Source organism: Drosophila arizonae, chromosome X, assembly GCF_054131065.1.
Source record: "Drosophila arizonae isolate 15081-1271.41 chromosome X, UAZ_ARI_1.0, whole genome shotgun sequence".
Taxonomy (NCBI): Eukaryota; Metazoa; Arthropoda; class Insecta; order Diptera; family Drosophilidae; genus Drosophila; species Drosophila arizonae.
In genome coordinates, this window is record NC_142927.1 from 637,140 (window position 1) to 656,708 (window position 19,569).

Below are 19,569 nucleotides of genomic sequence, written 5' to 3' on the forward strand. Positions count from 1 at the left end.
GGAAGTCATCCGCGGCTTTCAGACATATTACTGAAAGCAGGGGCCTTTAGTCAACAAGCAACATTTATTTACAGTCAACACACATAGATAAACGGATTAACGGAATAAAGTTTGTCATAGTTTGGCCAAAAGTTATCTGAATAGCCAGATGATATATCAAGCAATTGCAGCTTTCTGGATTCGTCGAGCAATTACAAAAAATTGAACGGATCCAGTTAAAAATTCCAAATTGCTATCTGGCAAACCGGATAAGTTTAGCAATTGCAGTTGCGATTGCGTCGGGGGGCACTCCCATTGGCTTGATGCAGTCTAACTATATCCGGGCCGTAGGCGATGTTGGGTAGTCGACGGGACTGGGCCATTAGCAGGGTGAAGTCACGATTGGAGACAGCATTCTCTATCCGTTCCATAACACGGCCAACGAGCAGCTCAACCGCCTGCTGTATGTTGGCTCCGGTGCAGGCGCTCGTCTCGATGTAGGGCAGACGATAGCGTTGAGCCAGAGCGGCGACCTGCTCCCGGCTGACGACGCGCAGCTGCAGTAGATCACATTTGTTGCCACAGAGCACTACGTCCGGATCTTCTGTGTAGGCGTGCATGCGCAGCTGTTCCAGCCAATTGGTGATCTCCAGAAAGGACTTCTGGCTGGTCAGATCGAAGATGAGTAGAAAGCCCATCGCATCCCGATAGAAAGCCGTCGTCAGCGAGCGAAAGCGCTCCTGTCCGGCCGTATCCCAAATCTGCAAGTGGATGCGATGTCGTCTACCACGTGAGCTGTAGACCTTTGATGAAATAAATAGATATCAGATTGGGGAGGATGGGAGGAACGCGATAGATGGATGCTGTCGCTCTCTCACCAGCCGCTTCTCCCGAAAGTCGATGCCAACGGTCGATATGAACTGCGTGTGGAACCTTCCGTCTGTATATTGATAGAGCAGGCAGGTCTTGCCCACGCCGGAGTCACCGAGCACCAGAAACTTGAGCAAATAGTCGTAGTCAATGTTGGCGGTCGTCATTCTGCCAACAGCTATCCTTCACCATCCCAGAAACCCATCACCCATCACCATCCTGTTGATGAGAGCAAATTGGAAGAAATTGCTGTCACAAGAAAGATTGAGTTAGAACAAAGGTGAGGGGAGAAGAGAGGGGCTATTGATAGCGAAAAGAAAGAGAGAGATAGGGGAGAGAGGAAAACAATGGGCAGAGAGTTGAAAGGAAGGAAAAATCAGAAGACAGATGAATATAGCGAGAGAGGTGTAGAAAGAGAAAACCTGGTGAGGTAGAGCGAAGCAGAGAACGATATAGGAAGAACGTATTATAGATATGGGAACGAGATAGAGACTAAGAATGACGAGAAAGAGGAAGACAATCAGCGGAGAAGTCGATTGAGGAAAAGAACGGATGCTGCTTCAAATAGAAAGAGCAGAGACCACCTGTTCTTTGTCTTTCGGGTAAATCTTAGCTAGATCTAGAAGGTACGAGCGGAGCAAAGAGGAAAAAAAAAAACATCTGTTAACTGGAGAGGAAGATGGATAAGCTCTCCCAACTGCCATTAGATTAGTGTCCTGTCAACCAAAAGACATACAAAGTGGTTGCTGTCGCAAGAACATCTTAGTTGGAAATCGGATAAAACTTTGCAAGAGCAGAGCGGGAAGGGGAAGTTGGGTGAAAGTTTCGGCCATGTAGAGGAGTGGAAGAAAAGTGGTCCTTCAAGGTAGGAAACTGTCAAGCAGAGAGGACAGGCCTGATTGAAAGCACCAATTTCGGAAAATGAGGAGAGCAGAGAAAGCTGTTGTTAATCAGGCGTGAGAGAGAGAAAGATAGAGAAAGGGCGAAAGAGCAAGAACGAAGAGTCAGCAGTAGAGGGGAACGAAAAATGACACACCGGAAGTTCATGTCAAATTTTGCCCAAAGAAAAAGACAGAGGCTAACGGGTGGAGAGGTAGGTAGAAGAGACGGAGGTAGACAGTTAGGAAGCTGCTGTCAAATATTTGCAAACTCATTAAATCTCAATTTATTGATTTTCTGTCTGTTGCGCCTGAAGCACCGGCTTATGAAGTCTATATTCAAATGTAGATTGAATATGCTTATGGAAATATGTTCTCTATGTGTGTGTGAGAGTGTGTTTGTCTGTGTTGCGGTCTTGTGCCGAAGGTGTTTTGGCAGCTTAGGGTTGGTGGGTGGGTTGAGGTTACGCTTTAGCACGCACCCAAGTTCATTCAAAAATTTCAAAGCTGAAGGTATTTCCAAATATTGAAGGCTTTGCCATAATTAGGGCGTTCGAACGAAGGCGTGGCAGAGACGCCCAGGCGCCCAGATGCAAAGCGGATTATGTTGGATCGCATAATGATTGCCTAGACTACAGATGAAGTGGCTTTGAAGCTGAGAGCTTACCGTGGCTCAAAAATAGCACCGCCAAAGAGAGAGAGAGAGAGAGAGAGAGAGAGAAAGAGATAACCACTGTTTTTTGGGAAAGATGGGGGATGGGGACGGGGTTTTCCTTTTTAGAGCATATAGACACCGTAAAGGGAGAGGGGCCTTCGGCTGATGAGCCCTGTGTGATAGGAAGCAGGAGAGGGGAAAGGCGAGACGCACTGAACGAGTGCTTTGACGTGTGGTGTTACCTTTTAGAGCAACACCAAACGCCAGACGGAAAGGGAGAGGGAGGGAGGAGAGAGAGAGAGAGAGAGAAAGAGAAAGATGCCAGAGGAAAATGAGGCAAAGCCTTTTCGAGCTGCCTTTTCAGTAAAACAATAAGCAAATGCAGCTTATTGAGTGAAATTATGTTTTTTCCAAGGCAACTAATTAGCAAAGAGCTTCGTGTGATTGCTGCAGCAACAATGGAAATAGAATGAATGAGTGAGAGGAAGAGAGAGAGGGAGGTAGACGGGAAAAGGCAAATTAAATATATGTGTACGCAATTACAGTGAACGCTCTGTTAGAGCGAACGGCTAGAAAAAAGTGAATGAAAGTATAAATTCCCTTTACTTAAAGAAATTATTTAAAAATAATCATACATAATATAGGAATATAGGAAATAATTTAGGAAATAATTGTCCTTTTTAACACGACAATTTGGCTTATATTTTGTTATATTGTATGAAAAAAAAAATGTTCTAATCGACTCTGGGGGAATGGATCCTTGTATTCGTCACATGATAAATCCTAAATCTTGTAACTTTACACTGTGACCGGTTTACAAAATATGTATATCTATTATCATACACCATACATATAGGCGGACGAGCGGACAGACGTACAAGGCTAAATCAGCTAAGCTTATCGCTATGATCAGGAATACATGATTTTCCCTAAGGGATCTGCCATGGCTCCTTCTTTAACAAAACTGTTATACTCTGATTTCCGATATTGAGTGAGTGCAGGGTTTAAAGGAGAAACATTAAGTAAAATAAATATTAACTAAAGCCTATGTAGGTCTTCAAATACTTTAATACGCCTTAAGGAAATTAAAAAAAAAAAAATAATAATAATAATAATAAATAAAAGTGTGAAAAAAAGCCAATAATGAAATATTTTTAAAATAATTTCGCGAAAATGTAGCACAGTTTTTGGCGCTGCATATTTGCCATTACCGGGAGGGGGCACGCAGTCCTGACTTAATTGTATTGTTGCGCGCAAAATGCTTTTAACTGTAGCAAGGCGCTAGCATACACCCACACACATGTAAGATACATAAGTAGATGGGTCATAAGCCAATTGCACGTGTGTGTGCATGCGGATGCTCGCAATTAAATAGCCAGCGCATGTCTGTGCGTGTTAGTATATGGTCTACATATGTATGTATGTATATGTGAGTGTGTGATTTGCTGTGTGGCTGGCTACTTGTTGCAATTGTTGTTGGCATTGAATGCGAGGCTCTACACGTGTAACTGTATACGTAGGAGGGTGTAGCTGTGTATCTGTATGCATGTGTGCGCGCGTGTCTGTGTGTGTGTCCGTTTAAAAATAAGACACAGCTAATTGTGTTATGTTCATAGAGGAGACTCAAGCAGCAGCACTTACCTGGACTACGCATTGTACATTTAAGACTTGGGCATTTACTTTAAGTTGTGTAAATGCATTTTCATTATGATATGTTATTTGGCGCGTAAATTCAAGTGATTGTTTCGTTAATAATCGACAAAAAAATTAAATAGTTGCACTGTTTCAATTGATATGTGAGTGAGCTACTGTGTACTAACAGTTATTTATAGCACGTGCGTGATTTGTTTACAGTGCTGAGATACAGCATCTACAGCATCACAGACAGGACTAATGGAATGCGGTGCGTAGACAAACGCAAACTGTTAGGACCAAAAAAGCTTCAAAGCTATGCGCGGCAGCCAGAGATGTGCGCATGGAAAGCGTTAGATATCGACATTATCGATTGCATTTCGATATTAGGATGAAGCGTCTGCAAATTGCATAAAATTAATCGCATGCAATGCGATATTTATCTATGAATAGCATTGGCCAGGCAAATGTCCTGCAATCGATTAATTTTTTGGAAGTGCTTTTTGAATTTTCATCAGCAAATAGCGATAAGTCGAGCAAAGGCGCGCATTGCCTTTAGTTTTGAATTTTACGAGTATGAGCAACAGCGGCTGCTAATTTATTTTAATTTATTCTTTTTTTTAAATGATATTTGATGTTTAATTAACAATGTTTTTCATATTTTTATTTTTCCTTTAAGAAAAAAACACTTAGTTTTTAAGATTCATGCTGTAAATATTCAATTTTGTTTTGCTTCTTTTCATTCAATTCGTTTTCTATAGCAGTTTTTTTTTTTTTTTTTTTTTTTTGCGGCTAAATTGTTTTTGTTCTCATTTCATTTTTATTTAGTTTTTCTTTTTGTGAATTTGTTAGTTTCTTCTACAGCTGTTGTCAAGTACATTTTTGCTTATGATTTGCTTATATGCGTTTATTTATTTTATTTATCTTTTTATGACTGTATTTCTAGGTTAACCATTTAATACGAAATCATGTCTATGAAAATACAGCATTCATAAATGTATATATATATATATATATGTATATATATATGCATACATATATAATTTAATATATAAATCTATATACCCTTTTTTAATGCTTTGCAATGTTAAACTGAAAAGTGAAATCGAAATCGAAGCTTTGTTTTTGTTTCTTTTCTTTTTTATAGTACATGTTTTAGACATTATAAATATAAATGTTTTGCATATATTAAAAAAAAAAAAGTTTTCATTTTCGGATAAACTAAGAGTAATTTACATTTTGAATAGAAATATGCTAAAAACCATAAACTGCATTAACAATATGTATAGATGTATGTGTGTTTGTGTGACTGGGTGTGTGTAAGTATTTCTTATTCCTTTTCGTCAATGTTTATACAAATTGATTGAATGTTTTTTCCTTTTCCAGCTTACGCACAAGCTCGTAGTCAAGCGCTTGTGTTTATGTATGTGTGTGTGTGTGTGTGTGTGTTCGTGTTTGTGTAGGCAAACAGAAAACTGTGATTCTGTTAGTGGCAGAAGAGATCTCTGCCTAGTTTTTTCTCTTATAGGAATTATGCAACAGCACAAATACGTTTGCATGTTTTATTATTTAAAACGTTTTTCTTTTATTATGTTTGTTTACAGTTAATGCGTGTGTGTAGCTTCTTTTACTTCGCAAATGAACCGTTAGCAAAAGTGAATTTAAAAGTAAATGCAAGTGCAATTAAAACGATAAAAATCAATACGAATTCATAAGAACAAAAGCCTTTTCCTTTTCCTTTCCACGAAAAATCATTTATAAGTAGGCGTGCGTGCGTATATGTGTGTGTGTGTGCATATAAATATATGGATCATGCGTGTGTGAGTGTGTGTATGCAGAGGCCATGCATTGATTATTAGTGTAAGCAGCAACAACGCACGCGCAACGCCGCAGTCAACAGAACTGAATTACAGAGTGTGAGTGTGAATATAACAATAAGAGAGTGTGAGACTAAGAGAGCGAGACGACATGCTGAACACTGCATGCATATGATCGACTTGCTGCTGGCGGTATACCAAGTGAGCGGCAGAGAAAGATAGAGATAGAGAGACAGGTTTTTGATGAGTGAGTGAGTTGTACTGTCTCCTAACGGCTTACGACTGAATTTGTTTTCTTTTTTCTTTTTCGTTTTGTTTTGTTGTTACTATTGCTTTTGTTACTTTTGCGATGCAATTTGCATTTGCATATTTGCTTACGGTTATTTTTGTTTTTCGATTTTTTTGTTTTACTTTAACAATTACGTTATCTAACCATGTGTCCTTTATGTGTTTGTGTATGCGTGTGTATGTGTGGGTGTATATATGTTTACATAATTTTGGTAGTTTTCAATGGCCAAAACAAATTAAAAATTTATATTCTTGCTCATTTGAATTTATATTGTGTGATTTGCAGTTGTTGCTGCTGTTGTTGTTGTTGCTGCTGCTGTTGCAGTCTGAATATAGTATAACAGAAAATTATTTTTAAGTTCAAATGAGCAATTATATGAACCAATTGTTGTTAAGTTTTTAGAGAGTGCCACAAATGTTTGTTTTTGCTTTTATTTCTGTGTGGCTGCTGCTGCTGTTGTGTTCGTTGTTGTTATAGTTGTTGTTGCTGTTGTTGTTGTTGTTATGGCATTTAGAGGTAAAACTTGCCCAGCAACAGACCAAAAAAGGCGGCAGCAATTGCAATGGCTATATAAAAGATCGGAATCTGTTTCTCAGCCAGAACCGGAGCATAGGGCTCATTGATCTGCTTGGCGGCCGGAGAGCTACGATAGCGTGTGATTTGATCCTATATACAAGAAGGAAACATCCATTATGTATATGTGTAAACACTATGATTGTATCAACTTGCCTTCAAATGTAGATTCTCTTTTCGCAGTTCCCCATTCATATCGCGTATCTCCTTAAGCTCAGCCGCCAGGGCTGCGGCATATTCCGCATCGTTAAAATTCTGTGACTAAACAGATATATATGTAAATTAGTTGCAAGTCTTTGTCAATATGATCCCATACACATACCATCGGAGCGGACGGCACAGTTATATCGCTTTTGAGCGCCTCACCAGAGCTGAGAGATGCCGGCGCATTGGTGCCCACGCTGCCGCCGGCACTGGCCGAGCCGGCACCGCTGACGCCGACGGCGCCACTACCACTATTATTCTCTGCATTGTCCTCCATGGGCGGCATTTCGAATACGCACCTAAGCTTGGCATCCATAAGCTGTTCAGGTTCCAATTCCTTCCACTGGAATGGCAAACAATATGCATGCAGTTAGAGCGAGCGAGACACAGAGAAGAGGGTGGGAGTCCCCCTCTTGGATGGTTAGGAACTACAGCTGCTTACCAACTTGTTTAAATCAGTCAAATCGGCTTCGGGCGGTGCCAGCACGCTTTGCACCATGAACTTGTGCTTGTTCTTCTCCTGCTGATCGTACATAAAAGGCTGCAGGCAAACTACAGAAAGCAGAAAGAACAAGGTTATAGAATCATATATAGATTATCAGGCGCGTTGCTCTACTCACTTTCCACCTGCGTCGTACGATAAGACGCAATCCTTCCAATATTGGGACGTACACAATAGCGCTTCGGAGCGGTGGTCTTAATTTTGAAGACCAGTGTCCTGGCCGAATTGTTTTTCAAGGTCATGATTGTCACCACTGGTCGATTGAAAGGACCTGTAAAATGGATGAGGACAAATTAAATATTGTGGTATATATTTATTTATTTATATATATATATGCAAGTGTTTTATTATAAAACTTAATTGTAAGTACATATGTGCAAATAGAAATTTGTGCTCTCAGCATTGTCTTCACTCTGAACTCAGATCCCGCCGTAGCTAGTTGTAGCTCTACTTTCCTTTTACTCGCCCGCTCTCTCTTCCAATAATGTCCCACTCCAACACTTGCTTCTGACTATTAGGTAAGATCCCAGGGTGTCATTACCCTTTCGCGCATCCGCTCTCTGGCTTAAATATCCTTTTAAGTTCCCCCAACAACAAACCCACTCGCATCAATGCTAAAGCTCTGCCCTATTGCGTCATTCTAATTGGGTATATTCGCTACGTGCGAAACGGGCTTTGTTTGCATAAAATATTATTCGATTACTTTGCCAGCTGTTTGGCTATGGGTTCATTCATGTGAGCTGTGGCCTAGCCTTCCTATTCAGCCAATCCGTGTATATAATATATACATACATAGTATATTGGCAGCGCCCGATAATCTACTTGTCAATAAGACGATTCGCACCTGACATCACCCGCATATGCATATCTCTTTTTATAGGGTATTCTAATGTTTGTTCACTTTAGAGCTATCATTTTTGGCTCTTCATGTCAAATTAATTGAATTAAAAGCAAAACACACTCACACATACATGCACATACAAGCGCGCGCATGCAAACACACGCACATAGCAAAGCACAGCAAAACTTTTTTTTGGTGATTCTGATTTTGTTCGATTTTCAAGGGAAATTCATTCAGTAAGACAGCCGTATGAGTGTTATATAGGCCACGTATGTATGTATGCTTACGCACGTGTGTGTGTGTGCGTGTCACCGATGATCGTTGGGGAAATGGTTAACGGCAGACGACCATGCCTGTATGCGTGTGTGTGAGTGTGTATAATATGCACTAGCACATGCTTTGACATATGAACGTACAGTGAGCAAAGGCTAACTATGTACGTGGTCAACATGAGAGGCAAGTGTTATTTGTGTCTAGCTTTTACTGCATTACGGCCCACTGTGCGCGCAACACAACTCAAAGCGTGCTGTCATATGCATTGTTGTTGTTGCCATTTGGCCAAAATTCAAAAAGTAAAGGAAAAGAAAAAATGGCTCATGAAAAGCTGTTGAGTATAAAAATAAAATGTTAGCCAAAAGACGGCGGCAAAGGTTTCAAGGGAGACAGAGAGAGAGAGAGAGAGAGAGAGAGCGCGCGTGTAATACTCAGAGAGCGCAAGAGTGAGAGAGGAAGGAAGAGTGGCGGCATTTCCAAAATGAAAAAGACGCCACGGCCGCTGCCGCTGCTGGCAGCAACATGCCAAAACAGCCGCACACACGTACCCTCGAAAATATGTCAAAAAACAAAAGTGATACAACAAAATTATTGATAAGCTGTGTAGAAAAAAAAAAAACGAACAGTGCAAAGTGAAGAGAAGAGAGAGAGAGAAACAAGTCGGCAAAGCGGCCCTGCGTCAGTCATGCATTAGTATGCGTGTGTGCGCGCGTGCATGTGTGAGTGCGTGTGAACTTTGCAGTTTGCTCGCGCGGCCACCGCAATTGACCAGCGGCAATGTTTACAATACGCATTCAACTGTCCATCGGTGTCTTAAAAAATAGTGATCGATATGCCGCCGCACACACGATAGTGGCCTTCTCTTTGTCAAGTCCAAAACAAAACAAAACAAATGCAAAGGAAAATGCAAATGCATAAATGCAGCTAAACACACGTTCGTACCTATGCATGTATGTGGCTGCGGCTGTTACCGCTTCTGCTTCTTCTTCTTCTTCTAATGTACAATACGATTCACACGAACAGCCACACACATACGTACTCAATATATAATATACATATACACTTACCAACAAAGCGCAACTCATGCTCTGGCTCAATGGTCAGCGGAGCTTCGAATTGTGCTGTTTTATTCATTTTGTGGTTGTTGTGCTGCTGCTTCTGCTGCTGCTACTGCTGATAATAACTAATAGTTGCTACCGATTCCTGTCCGTTCTCAGAATTGCTGCTGTTGCTGTCTGTTGTTTCCTGGCGAACAATAATTAAATAAATGCAATTACTTGTGATTTCATTTTTGCCCACTTACGTTTTCTATGGGCCTCTCTGTGTGTATGTGCCTTATTTGCGCTATTCTGTTTCGATTTTTATAATATTCAAATTCGAATGTGAATTCGTATTCTTATTTTTTTAGCTAAGCACACTTTAAATTTTTTGATTCGACTCGACTCGACAAATTTTGCTTTCGATTTCGCTTGTTTTTTTTCTTCTTCACTGCGCTTCACGTCGTCGTCGTCGCACACTCTTGTCTTCGTCGTTGCTTTGGTTGTGTTTGTGTATATATATGTGTTAGTGTGTGCCTGCCTGTGCCTGAGTGGCCACCAAAAAATATCGGTAAATGTATGCGCAAAAAAAAATTAAATACACGAGGTTGCTGCGTGCGAAAAAAAACCGACGATCAACGTTTGTTGTTTGCAATTCGCGCGAGCCGCTAAATGTGTAATATGTGTTTAACAAATGTTTGGCTTTCCTCACTGACTACGTTAATTCACGCACTTCTGCTTCCGTACTTTTCAGCAGCAAAATCTTCGTATGCAAAAAAAAATTCAGTCACCGCCGTCATACATGTATGTTCTTCAGACGCATGCGTCAGCCAAATAGCGTACCAGACCAGCCGGTAATTTGAGTTGCCAGATCGATATAAAAACCCGTGTGACCATTCTATCGCATCATTGCAACCATGCGTTTTGTGTGCAAATAATTAAATTTTAAATTAATAATAAAAGAAATTCTGTAAGGAGCGATGAATTTCTTTCTTTTTATTTACATAGTTTTTCGTGTTTTTTTATTCATGTTTCGGTATATAGGTAATGGATCCCAAGTTTTCATTTTATTGCAGCCCTGTGCTGTAAGAAAGTGGCAGTACGACGGCGAATTCATAGGCGCCAACATTTGAAGTCTTGAAAGGCGGCTGAACTACTTGATTAGCTCTTTGAACTGCCAATTAAAACTCGAATATTTATTTGAGTATATTTTATTTATTTGTGTTCACATCGTCTTTTTTGTTATACATATCAAGTGTTTGTTTTTGTTTTTCTTTTTTAAACAGCGTCAAGCTGCTCCCTTGATGTCTTAGGTGACAAAATATTGACGGCGAATTCATTGGCGCCAATATCGAAAAATGATAGTGTGTTTGTGATTGTGTTCATGTGTATTACAAATATTTATGTCTACATATTATGCTTTATGTATATTCCTTTTCACGTGTAGCGTATCATAACAGCCTTGTTGCTTAGGCGACGAATTCAGTTGCGCCATAATTCTAATTTAAAATTTTGTTGATACGCAAAATTTTGCGTTATACTAAAAAAAAGTGTACAGAGTTTTCGATGTAGAACTCTCAGTTGTGGTTGACTATAGCTAGACTTTCAGCGATAAAGCGCTGTATGAGTGCTTGGCTCCTAATGCCAGTGGGACGAAGTAGAACTTTAAAATTCGACATTGCGGAAAGTATGTTTTCGGGATTCGCGATTTTTGGCGCGCGCAGAATGTGCTCAATGAGCAGCGGATACTTGCTGGGATCGGCGTGCTGAATCATTTCACAGTAGAGCACTTGCATGTAGCACTTGAATGTAAAGTTGTACGCATTCTGAGCCCTGTCTGAGTCCATGGCATCCACCTGATCAGAGAAGCGCTGCAGCACAGCCAAGCCAAAGTTGAGACGAATCGCGCAGCGCAGCAACTGAATCGACTCCACAGTCGATGCCACGCTAAGCAGCTGCAAGAGTAACAATTTAGTACATACATACATACATACATACTTATATATATATTGTTTGGTAATTGCTTTAGCTCACCTTGGTATAGTCGCCAATCGAACGCTTTGCATCTCTTAGCAAATCCAGCTCCTCGTTGTGCCACAAGTGCTTGTGCTCCACCTTCTCAGCAATCAGCAGGCGCAAGCGCCCACGCAACACTGCAGGACATAAGACAGCAACATGAATACAGTTACAAAGACAGTTTGGCTGACAGGGACTCACCCTCGTTGCTCGTTATCAAGCGGTTCGCATGTTTTATGTAATACTTCAAAGTTTGGTCGAGCGCTGCGATGCGCTTCCGGTGAAAGTTCTCTGGATTCGCCCTCAGCTGATCCATGCTTAGGACCACCTGGGCGATGATGTCCCAGTTGGTGCTCCTGTATCTGTGGAATGAGTTCTGCAGAATCAATTGGGCCTTGGCCAGCTGCAGCTGATGGCGCGCTCGGCGCACTGCGACCGCGATGATCGATGATGAGTAGCTCTTGGCATTGGAATTTGTTCTCGCCTTGGCTTGCAACAATCTATTGAGATGAGAGTGCTTTGTCTTCACCTTATCCTTGGCGGTCTTCATCAGCTGCCGCTCCACGGAATCCAGCTGGAGCAGCACTAGCATTGTCTTCTCCACGGCTGAGAAGCTCTTGTTCTCGGAGAACTTGGACAAGGCCTCGATCAGGTCAGCCAAGAAGCGCTCCTGACTTTGACGGAAGGGCAGCTTGTGCTGCTGCAGCATCAGCGCTGCCACAGGCGTGTCGAGCCTCTGCAATAGGATGGGCTGCTCATAGAGACACAGCAGCATCTCCGTCGAGGCCGTGGCATACTGAGTGCTGGCGCTTTGGGTCGCCAGCTGGACGTCGTTCAGCAGACTCTTGACAGTCGATTCCATTAGAATCAGCGAGTGGGGCAGTAAGCGCTTGATGGTAGCCAAGTAGAGCAGACAGAATCTCTGATGCTTCATGCCCAAACGGGCAAAGTCCAGCCAGGTCTCTTCGGGCTGCTCGAAGCACAGATCGAGGAACTCATTGATTGGGAAGTTGTCCTTCCAGTAGCCCAACTGATTGTAGAAGAAGATGCGGCGCGACATATACTGTGGCTGATAGAACACGAACTGATGCAGCACATCCAGCTGATCGCGCTTATGCAGCAAGTCCATCTTCACCTGGGTGTCCGTAATGCTCTGGTAGAGCGGTAGCACCAGGCTGTTTATGAGCTCGGTATACGGAGCATTGACATCGGCTATCTCATAGTCATAGTGGTCCGATTCATCGTCGTCTCCACTGGAAGTGCTGGAATTGTTCATCACATCTAGCTGCATATTATGCAAATCCTGCTCCTCCTCCTGCTCACGGCGCCCTGCGTTCCTTGGCAGCTCGATATCCATTAGCTCTGGCTGTGTCTCCTGCTCACTGGCTGCATTGCCTGCATTTGGCGGCTCAGTGTCAATTTCCTCCTGTGGACCTTTATCATTCCTTGCCTGTTCCTGTCCATTTGCCGGATCGGCAGCGGCAGTTTCGGCCTTGATCCCGTCCATCTCTTCAACCTCTGCTTTGCGCAGCTGCACCACTTGACCCAAGTGTTCAATCATCAGCAGGAGATGCTTTGCATCCATGAGACGCTTGTGCTTAACCATGCTCTGGACACACTCAGCGCTGCCGAAGCAAATGGAACGGGACAGCAGCTCATCGAGCGCCTTAGACAGTTCCTCATCACTCGCTTCACCCGACTCGCCGTCCAGAAAGCTGAGTAGCTCGCCCAGGGTCAGCTCGGACAGGCACTGCTCGAAGCTCTGGGCGCCACCCACAAAGTTCGAGAGCTGAGAATTGAGCGAATGATTGAAGAGCGACTCGTGCTCCTTCTGCCCAGAAGCCAGCAGTTGGGTGACCTTCTGGCAGCGGTTGCTCACTTGGGCCTGCATGTTGAAGAGCACGTGATCGGACTTCATCTCGTGCCAGGTCATATAGGTGTCCACGCTGATCAGCTGCAACAACAGCTGGACGGAGTCCATTAGTTTGCCGCCAAAGATCTGCAGCTGCTGCTGAGCCGAGGGCAGAGGAACATTGTCCGGATGCACGGGCGATGAGTGCAGTGCATATATGGACACGTAGTTGGGAGCCCGTGGCGGCTTCTGCAGACAATTCAAGATCTGGACGACGACATCGAGCAGCATGCAAATCGATTTGGCCAAATAGCGGTTGCGGCCGCTGCTGGTGGGCAGAGCGCTGCGCAGACGCTCTTCGCTGGACAGCAAGTGACGCTGGAGCAGCGCCATCGAGTTGTCGATGATGGGCATTGAGTAGCGATAGCAGATTGCGTTAGTCACGGCGTTTAGGGCGCCGCCAATGTACGTGAGCATATCCACCTTATTATCTACAAAGTGGCCCAGGACACCGCTGAGACGATCGAAGTATTGAGATGTTAGCCAGGCGGGCCCATAGGCGAAGAACTCGAAGAGCAATTCGTGGAGGCCGCACAGCAAAGCGATGCTCACAGTCAAAACCTGCGTCAACGGCTCCGGCAGCTGCTTGAGCAAATGCACAAACTGCGGGTTCCACTTGGCCAGTTCCAGCTCCTTCTCCTTTTTGCCCATTGCGCTGTTCAGTATCAAATACATTAGTATGCCGCGCAGACGATCCAAGTCAGCAGCAGGATTCACTTTGACCTCCAGATGCTCCTCAGCCTTAACAAGGAATATGTTCTCAATAACCAGGTTATGCTCCAGTAGCACATTTAGCACAACTTCGGCTATTTCCTTGATTGGCTGATCATTGCCTGAAATGAAGCGAAGCGGCGGCATTTGACGATTTGCACTAATTCATTTCGTAAACGAGAACTTACCACTAATATAGTTGAAGCTATTCAACGGCTTCACAAGGGTATGATAGTTGGTAAGTCCAGTGCGTAGCTGTTTAAAAGGCTCGCAGTTGTTTAAGGCGCGCAAATCTTCCATTATCAAGCTGTTCTAAAATGGAAACGTCAAAACAATAATAAACACGTGAATTCGCCGCAGGCATACAATTCGAAAACAAGTCTCACCAGGTGAGCGCACAGCATACAAATGAATAACAACTATTCTACGAAATCACAACTGCCTACTTGATTTGACGTTTTCCATCAAAAGGTAACTACGTGAATGTTCTCATATATGAACTATCCAAAATATGCATGCACTGCCAACGAGGTTAAACACAGCGATGGCGCTTTAGATTTAGCGTTCATTTAAGTGTTCGCCGCAGGTATGCAAAACATAAGAGGTTACACTGAATTGATGAACTTGAATTTTTAGCCAATAAGGATTGATTGCTGGCCGAATAAATAGAATTTGATATACTTTACGCGTAAACTAATATGTTTACATACAGTTCATGATCATTTTTATACAGAAATTACTAGCTGCGCAATTCCGTTAACTGCTCGATTGTGACGTCGTAGTTGAGCGGAAATTTATGCATTTAAGCAGCAAACAGCTGTGCAGCGGCTGCTGGGTGGCGGCAGACGATCATTTGCCATAAGAAAACTTATCGGTCAGCTGTAGTTCTGGTCAAAACATATAAACTAAGATGATTCCATTAAGTTTACTTTAACTTTCATAAAATCAAAATCAGCTATGCAATTGCGCTATTTTCACACCAGGAACGCCGCAGTTTGACCAATATTTGTATATCGATACATATAACCGGCAAACAGCTGAGTTGTGGGTGGCGGCAGGCGATTATTAGCAATAAGAAAAGGGCCGCCTATCGGACGGCCGTAACGCAAAGGCAAAACCGCGATACTGCGCTGCGAAAAGCTGTGTGCAACGGGTCAGACGATAGAAAAAGAGCAAAAATTGGGTCAAACAGAATGCAAATGGACACCAGGTAAAAGCTAAAGCACTGCCAAAGACTGCAAAATTGGACGGCTTGAGGATAGCGCAGTGACTGCAGTTGGTTATCATGGAGTTGCGCGAACTGCGCGCCGCTGCCGCTGCCGCCGCCGCCGCCAACGTTAACAGCGGAGAACTGGGCGGCATTTGCATCGGAAGCTCTGCCGAAGGCGGCGTCCAGCGTATGCCAACCAAAGCGGATCTGTTTATGGAACAGCTGAATGCGACAAATGCGAAGAAGGTGGCGCTACTGATGGTGCTCGGCTTTGTGCTCTACCATGGCCTGCTCAACTGGAACTATGGTGCGCTATCGATTCACTTTGGCTTATCGGAATAATTCGAATACAGTTTTATTTCGTAATTTCCAGGCAGCGACTCCTGCCAGTGGCTGTTGTCCAAGGGTCGCTTCAAGGGCGACAACGAATGGCAGCCCTATGGTTGCATGATGCACAAATACACCTACACGTGAGTTCATACCCCCTATACCCTGTAGCTTCATTTTTGCAGTAGACTCTTCCTGCTCTTTGTGCTTTAAACTCTAACGTTTGGCTGTTTATGGTTCCGTTCTCTCAGATTCTCCAATATATTGAGTAAAGCTGTAATATTATATTATTTCAGATCATTAAACTTGGTATATGTGTAATATCGATAAATATCGATGGCTAAATTTGTCTTATCATAACTGGGCTTAAAAGGGGCATTTAAATATGATTGATGTGCCATGTATACCCGCTTTTAGATCTTGGTTTCTCCGCCCTAATTGCTGATTCACCAAATGGCAAATTCTTATCGCTCCATATTTAATTATCTCCTTTTTTATAGTGACACGCGACGTTGCTTACGCTATTTGGCGTTTTTCAACAACAAGAACAATTTCGTCTTTATCGGAGATCAAAGCGTGCGACTGCTGTATCAGAGATTTGTGGAGCAGTTGCAGCTGCCACGATCCAATGAATACGACAACAACGGTTCCACCTCCTCCAATGGAACACATTTCGAGGACAAGAAGCTGGGTATGCTGGCGCAATATATTCACGCCGAGGAGGTGAGCCCGGCACTGATAGATCGGCTCTATCAGCTGGAAATGGAGAAGAAGCGCTCCTCCGTCTATGTGCTGGGCCTGACCTACAGCCAACTGTTGGCAGGGAACGTCACGGAGGAGCTGTTGCATCAGTACAGCGTGAATCTAACGCTGCTCGTAGCCCCGATTCACCGTCTGGTGGCGCAAGCGTCGCGTGTGCTGTGGAAGCTAGCGGAGCGCGTGGACGAGGAGAAGCTGCCCGCGACGTGGAAGCTGGTGCTCAACGAGGACATCGACCGCCTGAACAATGTGGCGCGAAACGTGTTTCGGTACACGGACGCAAGTGTCTGGGAATCGGCGTGGCACATAGCCAATGGCCTGCTGGACTCTGCCGTCGAGGGACATCGTCTGAGTGCGCACGGCCAACGGCTTGAGGTGCAGCTGCTCTGGAACATGTACTGCAACGACCAGATGAACTACAACGATGGCACCTGCTGCAGCAGCGCCGAGCAACACACGAGCCTGCAGATAGTCGCCTATGCTCTATTTGGCGTATGCATTGTGCTCGTCTGTGGCATGTGCCTGCGCCGCTGGCTGCTGCATTTGCGGGGTCACACGCTCTACGCGCCGCTGCAGCAGCACCACCAGCAGCAGCAACAGCAGCAGGCGGACAGTCACCTGAGGGGTCAGTCATGCCATCACAGAGATCCCTCGCACTCCCTGACACTGCTCATCAGCGACTACGGCACGCCGTTAGTAGCGCTATCCCTGTTGGGCCTAATACTCGCCTACTTCTATCTATGCGATCGGACGAACTTCTTTATGAAGGAGAACAAATACTACTCGGAATTCAGCTTCTGGATACCCGTGGCCTATGTTTTCGCCTTGGGTCTCTTCTTCACCGAGGAGTCGGGCTTCACCAAAGTCCTGAATCGCCATCAGACGGACGAGCTGCGCGGTTGGATATTGCTGGTGGTGCTCATCTATTATATGACTGGGGCCCAACGGGTTCTACCGATTCACATGCACATCAAGCTCTTAATATCTGGCTACTTCTTTCTAACGGGCTATACGCACTTCACGGACATTTGGCAAACGGGCGGCAGCGGCTCGATGTTTGTGCGCTTCTTCCAGGAGATGTTTCGCCTCAATTTCCTCTGCGTTCTGCTCTGCTTCTGCATGAACCGTCCATATCAGTTCTATTATTTCGTGCCTCTGCTTTCCTTCTGGGTTTGCGTCATTTATTTCGTATTATCTCTGCCGCCTCGGATCACGACCGCCTCGGTCGATGCGTATCCCTTGCACTATCTCTACCTGGTATGCAAATGTATTGGATGCCTGGGCGTTATAACGGTCCTCTTCATGTCGGAAGTTTTCTTCGAGCGGATCTTCGTGACGCGTCCGTGGAAGGCGCTGTTTGTGACAACCGACGATGATATCCATGAGTGGTGGTATCAGTGGAAATTGGACCGTTACACTGTAACCTTCGGCATGATATATGCCGCCTGTTTTCACATCGCCCAGAAGTACAGCATCTTCGACGATAATAATCATGGAAACCTGTTTTCCCGACGCACTTCGATATCGGTGACACTGCTCGCACTTCTGGGCGTTGGCATCTACACGTCCTTCTCGTTTCTGTGCCGCAACGTTCAGAACTGTGAGGAGATACACTCGTATATCCTGTTCATACCAATTATCGGCTATGTTGTGCTACGCAATATCTCGGGCATCCTACGGACACGCTATTCCACATTCTTCGCCTGGTTCGGGCGCATCTCACTCGAGCTGTTCGTGTGCCAATATCACATCTGGCTAGCGGCCGATAGGCATGGCGTCCTGGTGCTACTGCCCGGTTTTCCCACTCTCAACATGATCATCACATCGTTCATATTCGTTTGTGCCTCGCACGAGGTGCATCGCCTCACACAGATCCTGCTGCCATATGCCGTGCCCAACGATTGGCGCTTGGTCATGCGTAATCTGGTTATTTTCCTGATTGTGCTCGTTCCGGTCGCCAGATCCGATGGCATGTTCTAAGTCAGCTGCCCGCATACCCCGTTTGCCTGTCCGTTGACGCGAAACTAGCTTTATGTGCATCCCTCACACATATTCCCTTAACATACATATACCTAATCTAAGACGCGGTCAGTCGACCCGCAATGATATGCTAGTGTACAAGCAGTGCTCTTTACATGCAAATGATTGTAAAGCCAATTGGGTATTTGCTATTATTAGCCATGAATGAATATTATCTGTAAAACAGAATATTTCGTAAGCAGGAGGCAAATCTAATTGTTCAAGAGGCCCCCTGTATGTATGTAATCTGAAGAAACCAAAAATTATCAAATTTGTATTATTTAATTGTAAAGCAGAGCATCTTGCAGTCGATAATGTCGACAATGTAATTAATGTAAAACTTAACCTCAAATATCTTAACAAACACAAAACAAAAAAAAAAAAAAAAAAAAAACAAGCCGTGTATTGTGCAGTTGGCCAAGTGTGATTGCTCCATTTTACGATTCAACTTCCCCATTTTTGTAGCTTTCACATGCCACTTAAGTGCATACACACATACACACATCTATACACACATATACATATATAACGACAATGCTTTCGTTTTAGGCGCATAAAGAAACGAAAAAAAAAAAAAAACATGCACAAAATATACTTATTCAAGAGAAAAAGAAAACGAAAAGCTACGCAAAGAAGTCCACGTCGAAATCCGAAGCAAAAAAAAAAAAAAAAAAAAAAAAAAAAAAAAAAAAAATGGCTGCCATTGCGAGAAGAAATTTGCGCGAATGTCTTGCCGTGGCTTTGACTGGCAAGACTCCTTCGTTGTCTGCGGTGAGCGCCGCGAATTGCGAATAACGAATTACTTAAGAAACCAAATTTATAATGTAATACTTACCTATTTATGAAATAAAAATAAAACAATTGTTAATAAAATTCCAGATAATTTAGACAGTGATCTGAACGCTGCGACGGCTGAAGTAGAAAGAACGAATTCTCGAAAAGGAACTCATAGGCTGTCAAAAATGGAATGGGAGAAACGAAACGATAGCACGATAGAAAAAAAGCCTGGAACAAATAGAGTTCCACTGACATTGATTAATTACAGAAATTATGTATGTAGTTAGA

The 19,569-nt window shown here is 43.7% G+C and overlaps 4 protein-coding genes across 12 annotated transcripts; 1 reads left to right on the top strand and 3 right to left on the bottom strand.

Annotated features, from left to right (window-relative positions):
- Positions 1–45: 45 nt before the first annotated feature.
- On the bottom strand, positions 46–4,662 carry Rab27 (RAS oncogene family member Rab27). Of its 2 annotated transcripts, none has more exons than XM_018016534.2 (3): positions 4,024–4,662; positions 858–1,068; positions 46–782 (listed from the first exon to the last, which is right to left on the bottom strand). In XM_018016534.2, exons 2-3 carry the CDS (start codon positions 1,014–1,016, stop codon positions 255–257), a joined length of 687 nt encoding a protein of 228 aa, XP_017872023.1. In that variant the 5' UTR covers positions 1,017–1,068; positions 4,024–4,662; the 3' UTR covers positions 46–254. The 2 variants fall into 2 exon arrangements, with proteins under 2 accessions (XP_017872023.1, XP_089329477.1); XM_089473351.1 differs by having other exon boundaries at positions 858–1,098.
- Positions 4,663–5,562: 900 nt separating this feature from the next.
- On the bottom strand, positions 5,563–10,400 carry Vap33 (VAMP-associated protein 33kDa). 2 transcript variants are annotated; one of them, XM_089473348.1, is made up of 7 exons: positions 9,817–10,400; positions 9,581–9,748; positions 7,518–7,670; positions 7,340–7,449; positions 7,016–7,240; positions 6,850–6,954; positions 5,563–6,786 (listed from the first exon to the last, which is right to left on the bottom strand). In XM_089473348.1, exons 2-7 carry the CDS (start codon positions 9,645–9,647, stop codon positions 6,631–6,633), a joined length of 816 nt encoding a protein of 271 aa, XP_089329474.1. In that variant the 5' UTR covers positions 9,648–9,748; positions 9,817–10,400; the 3' UTR covers positions 5,563–6,630. The 2 variants fall into 2 exon arrangements, with proteins under 2 accessions (XP_089329474.1, XP_089329473.1); XM_089473347.1 differs by having other exon boundaries at positions 9,581–9,758.
- Positions 10,401–10,745: 345 nt separating this feature from the next.
- Positions 10,746–19,485, bottom strand: Glos (Gaulos). 7 transcript variants are annotated; one of them, XM_018016913.2, is made up of 5 exons: positions 19,340–19,485; positions 14,378–14,501; positions 11,768–14,311; positions 11,585–11,703; positions 10,746–11,505 (listed from the first exon to the last, which is right to left on the bottom strand). In XM_018016913.2, the coding sequence occupies exons 2-5, from the start codon at positions 14,487–14,489 to the stop codon at positions 11,128–11,130; spliced, it is 3,153 nt and encodes a 1,050-aa protein (XP_017872402.1). In that variant the 5' UTR covers positions 14,490–14,501; positions 19,340–19,485; the 3' UTR covers positions 10,746–11,127. The 7 variants fall into 7 exon arrangements, with proteins under 7 accessions (XP_017872402.1, XP_089329452.1, XP_089329450.1 ...); XM_089473326.1 differs by having other exon boundaries at positions 14,378–14,496; positions 19,340–19,435; XM_089473324.1 differs by lacking the exon at positions 19,340–19,485 and adding an exon at positions 14,900–15,046.
- On the top strand, positions 15,110–19,391 carry LOC108620045 (N-acetylneuraminate (7)9-O-acetyltransferase). Its single transcript, XM_018016915.2, has 3 exons — positions 15,110–15,706; positions 15,773–15,869; positions 16,227–19,391. Exons 1-3 carry the CDS (start codon positions 15,475–15,477, stop codon positions 18,463–18,465), a joined length of 2,568 nt encoding a protein of 855 aa, XP_017872404.1. The 5' UTR covers positions 15,110–15,474; the 3' UTR covers positions 18,466–19,391.
- Positions 19,486–19,569: the final 84 nt, after the last annotated feature.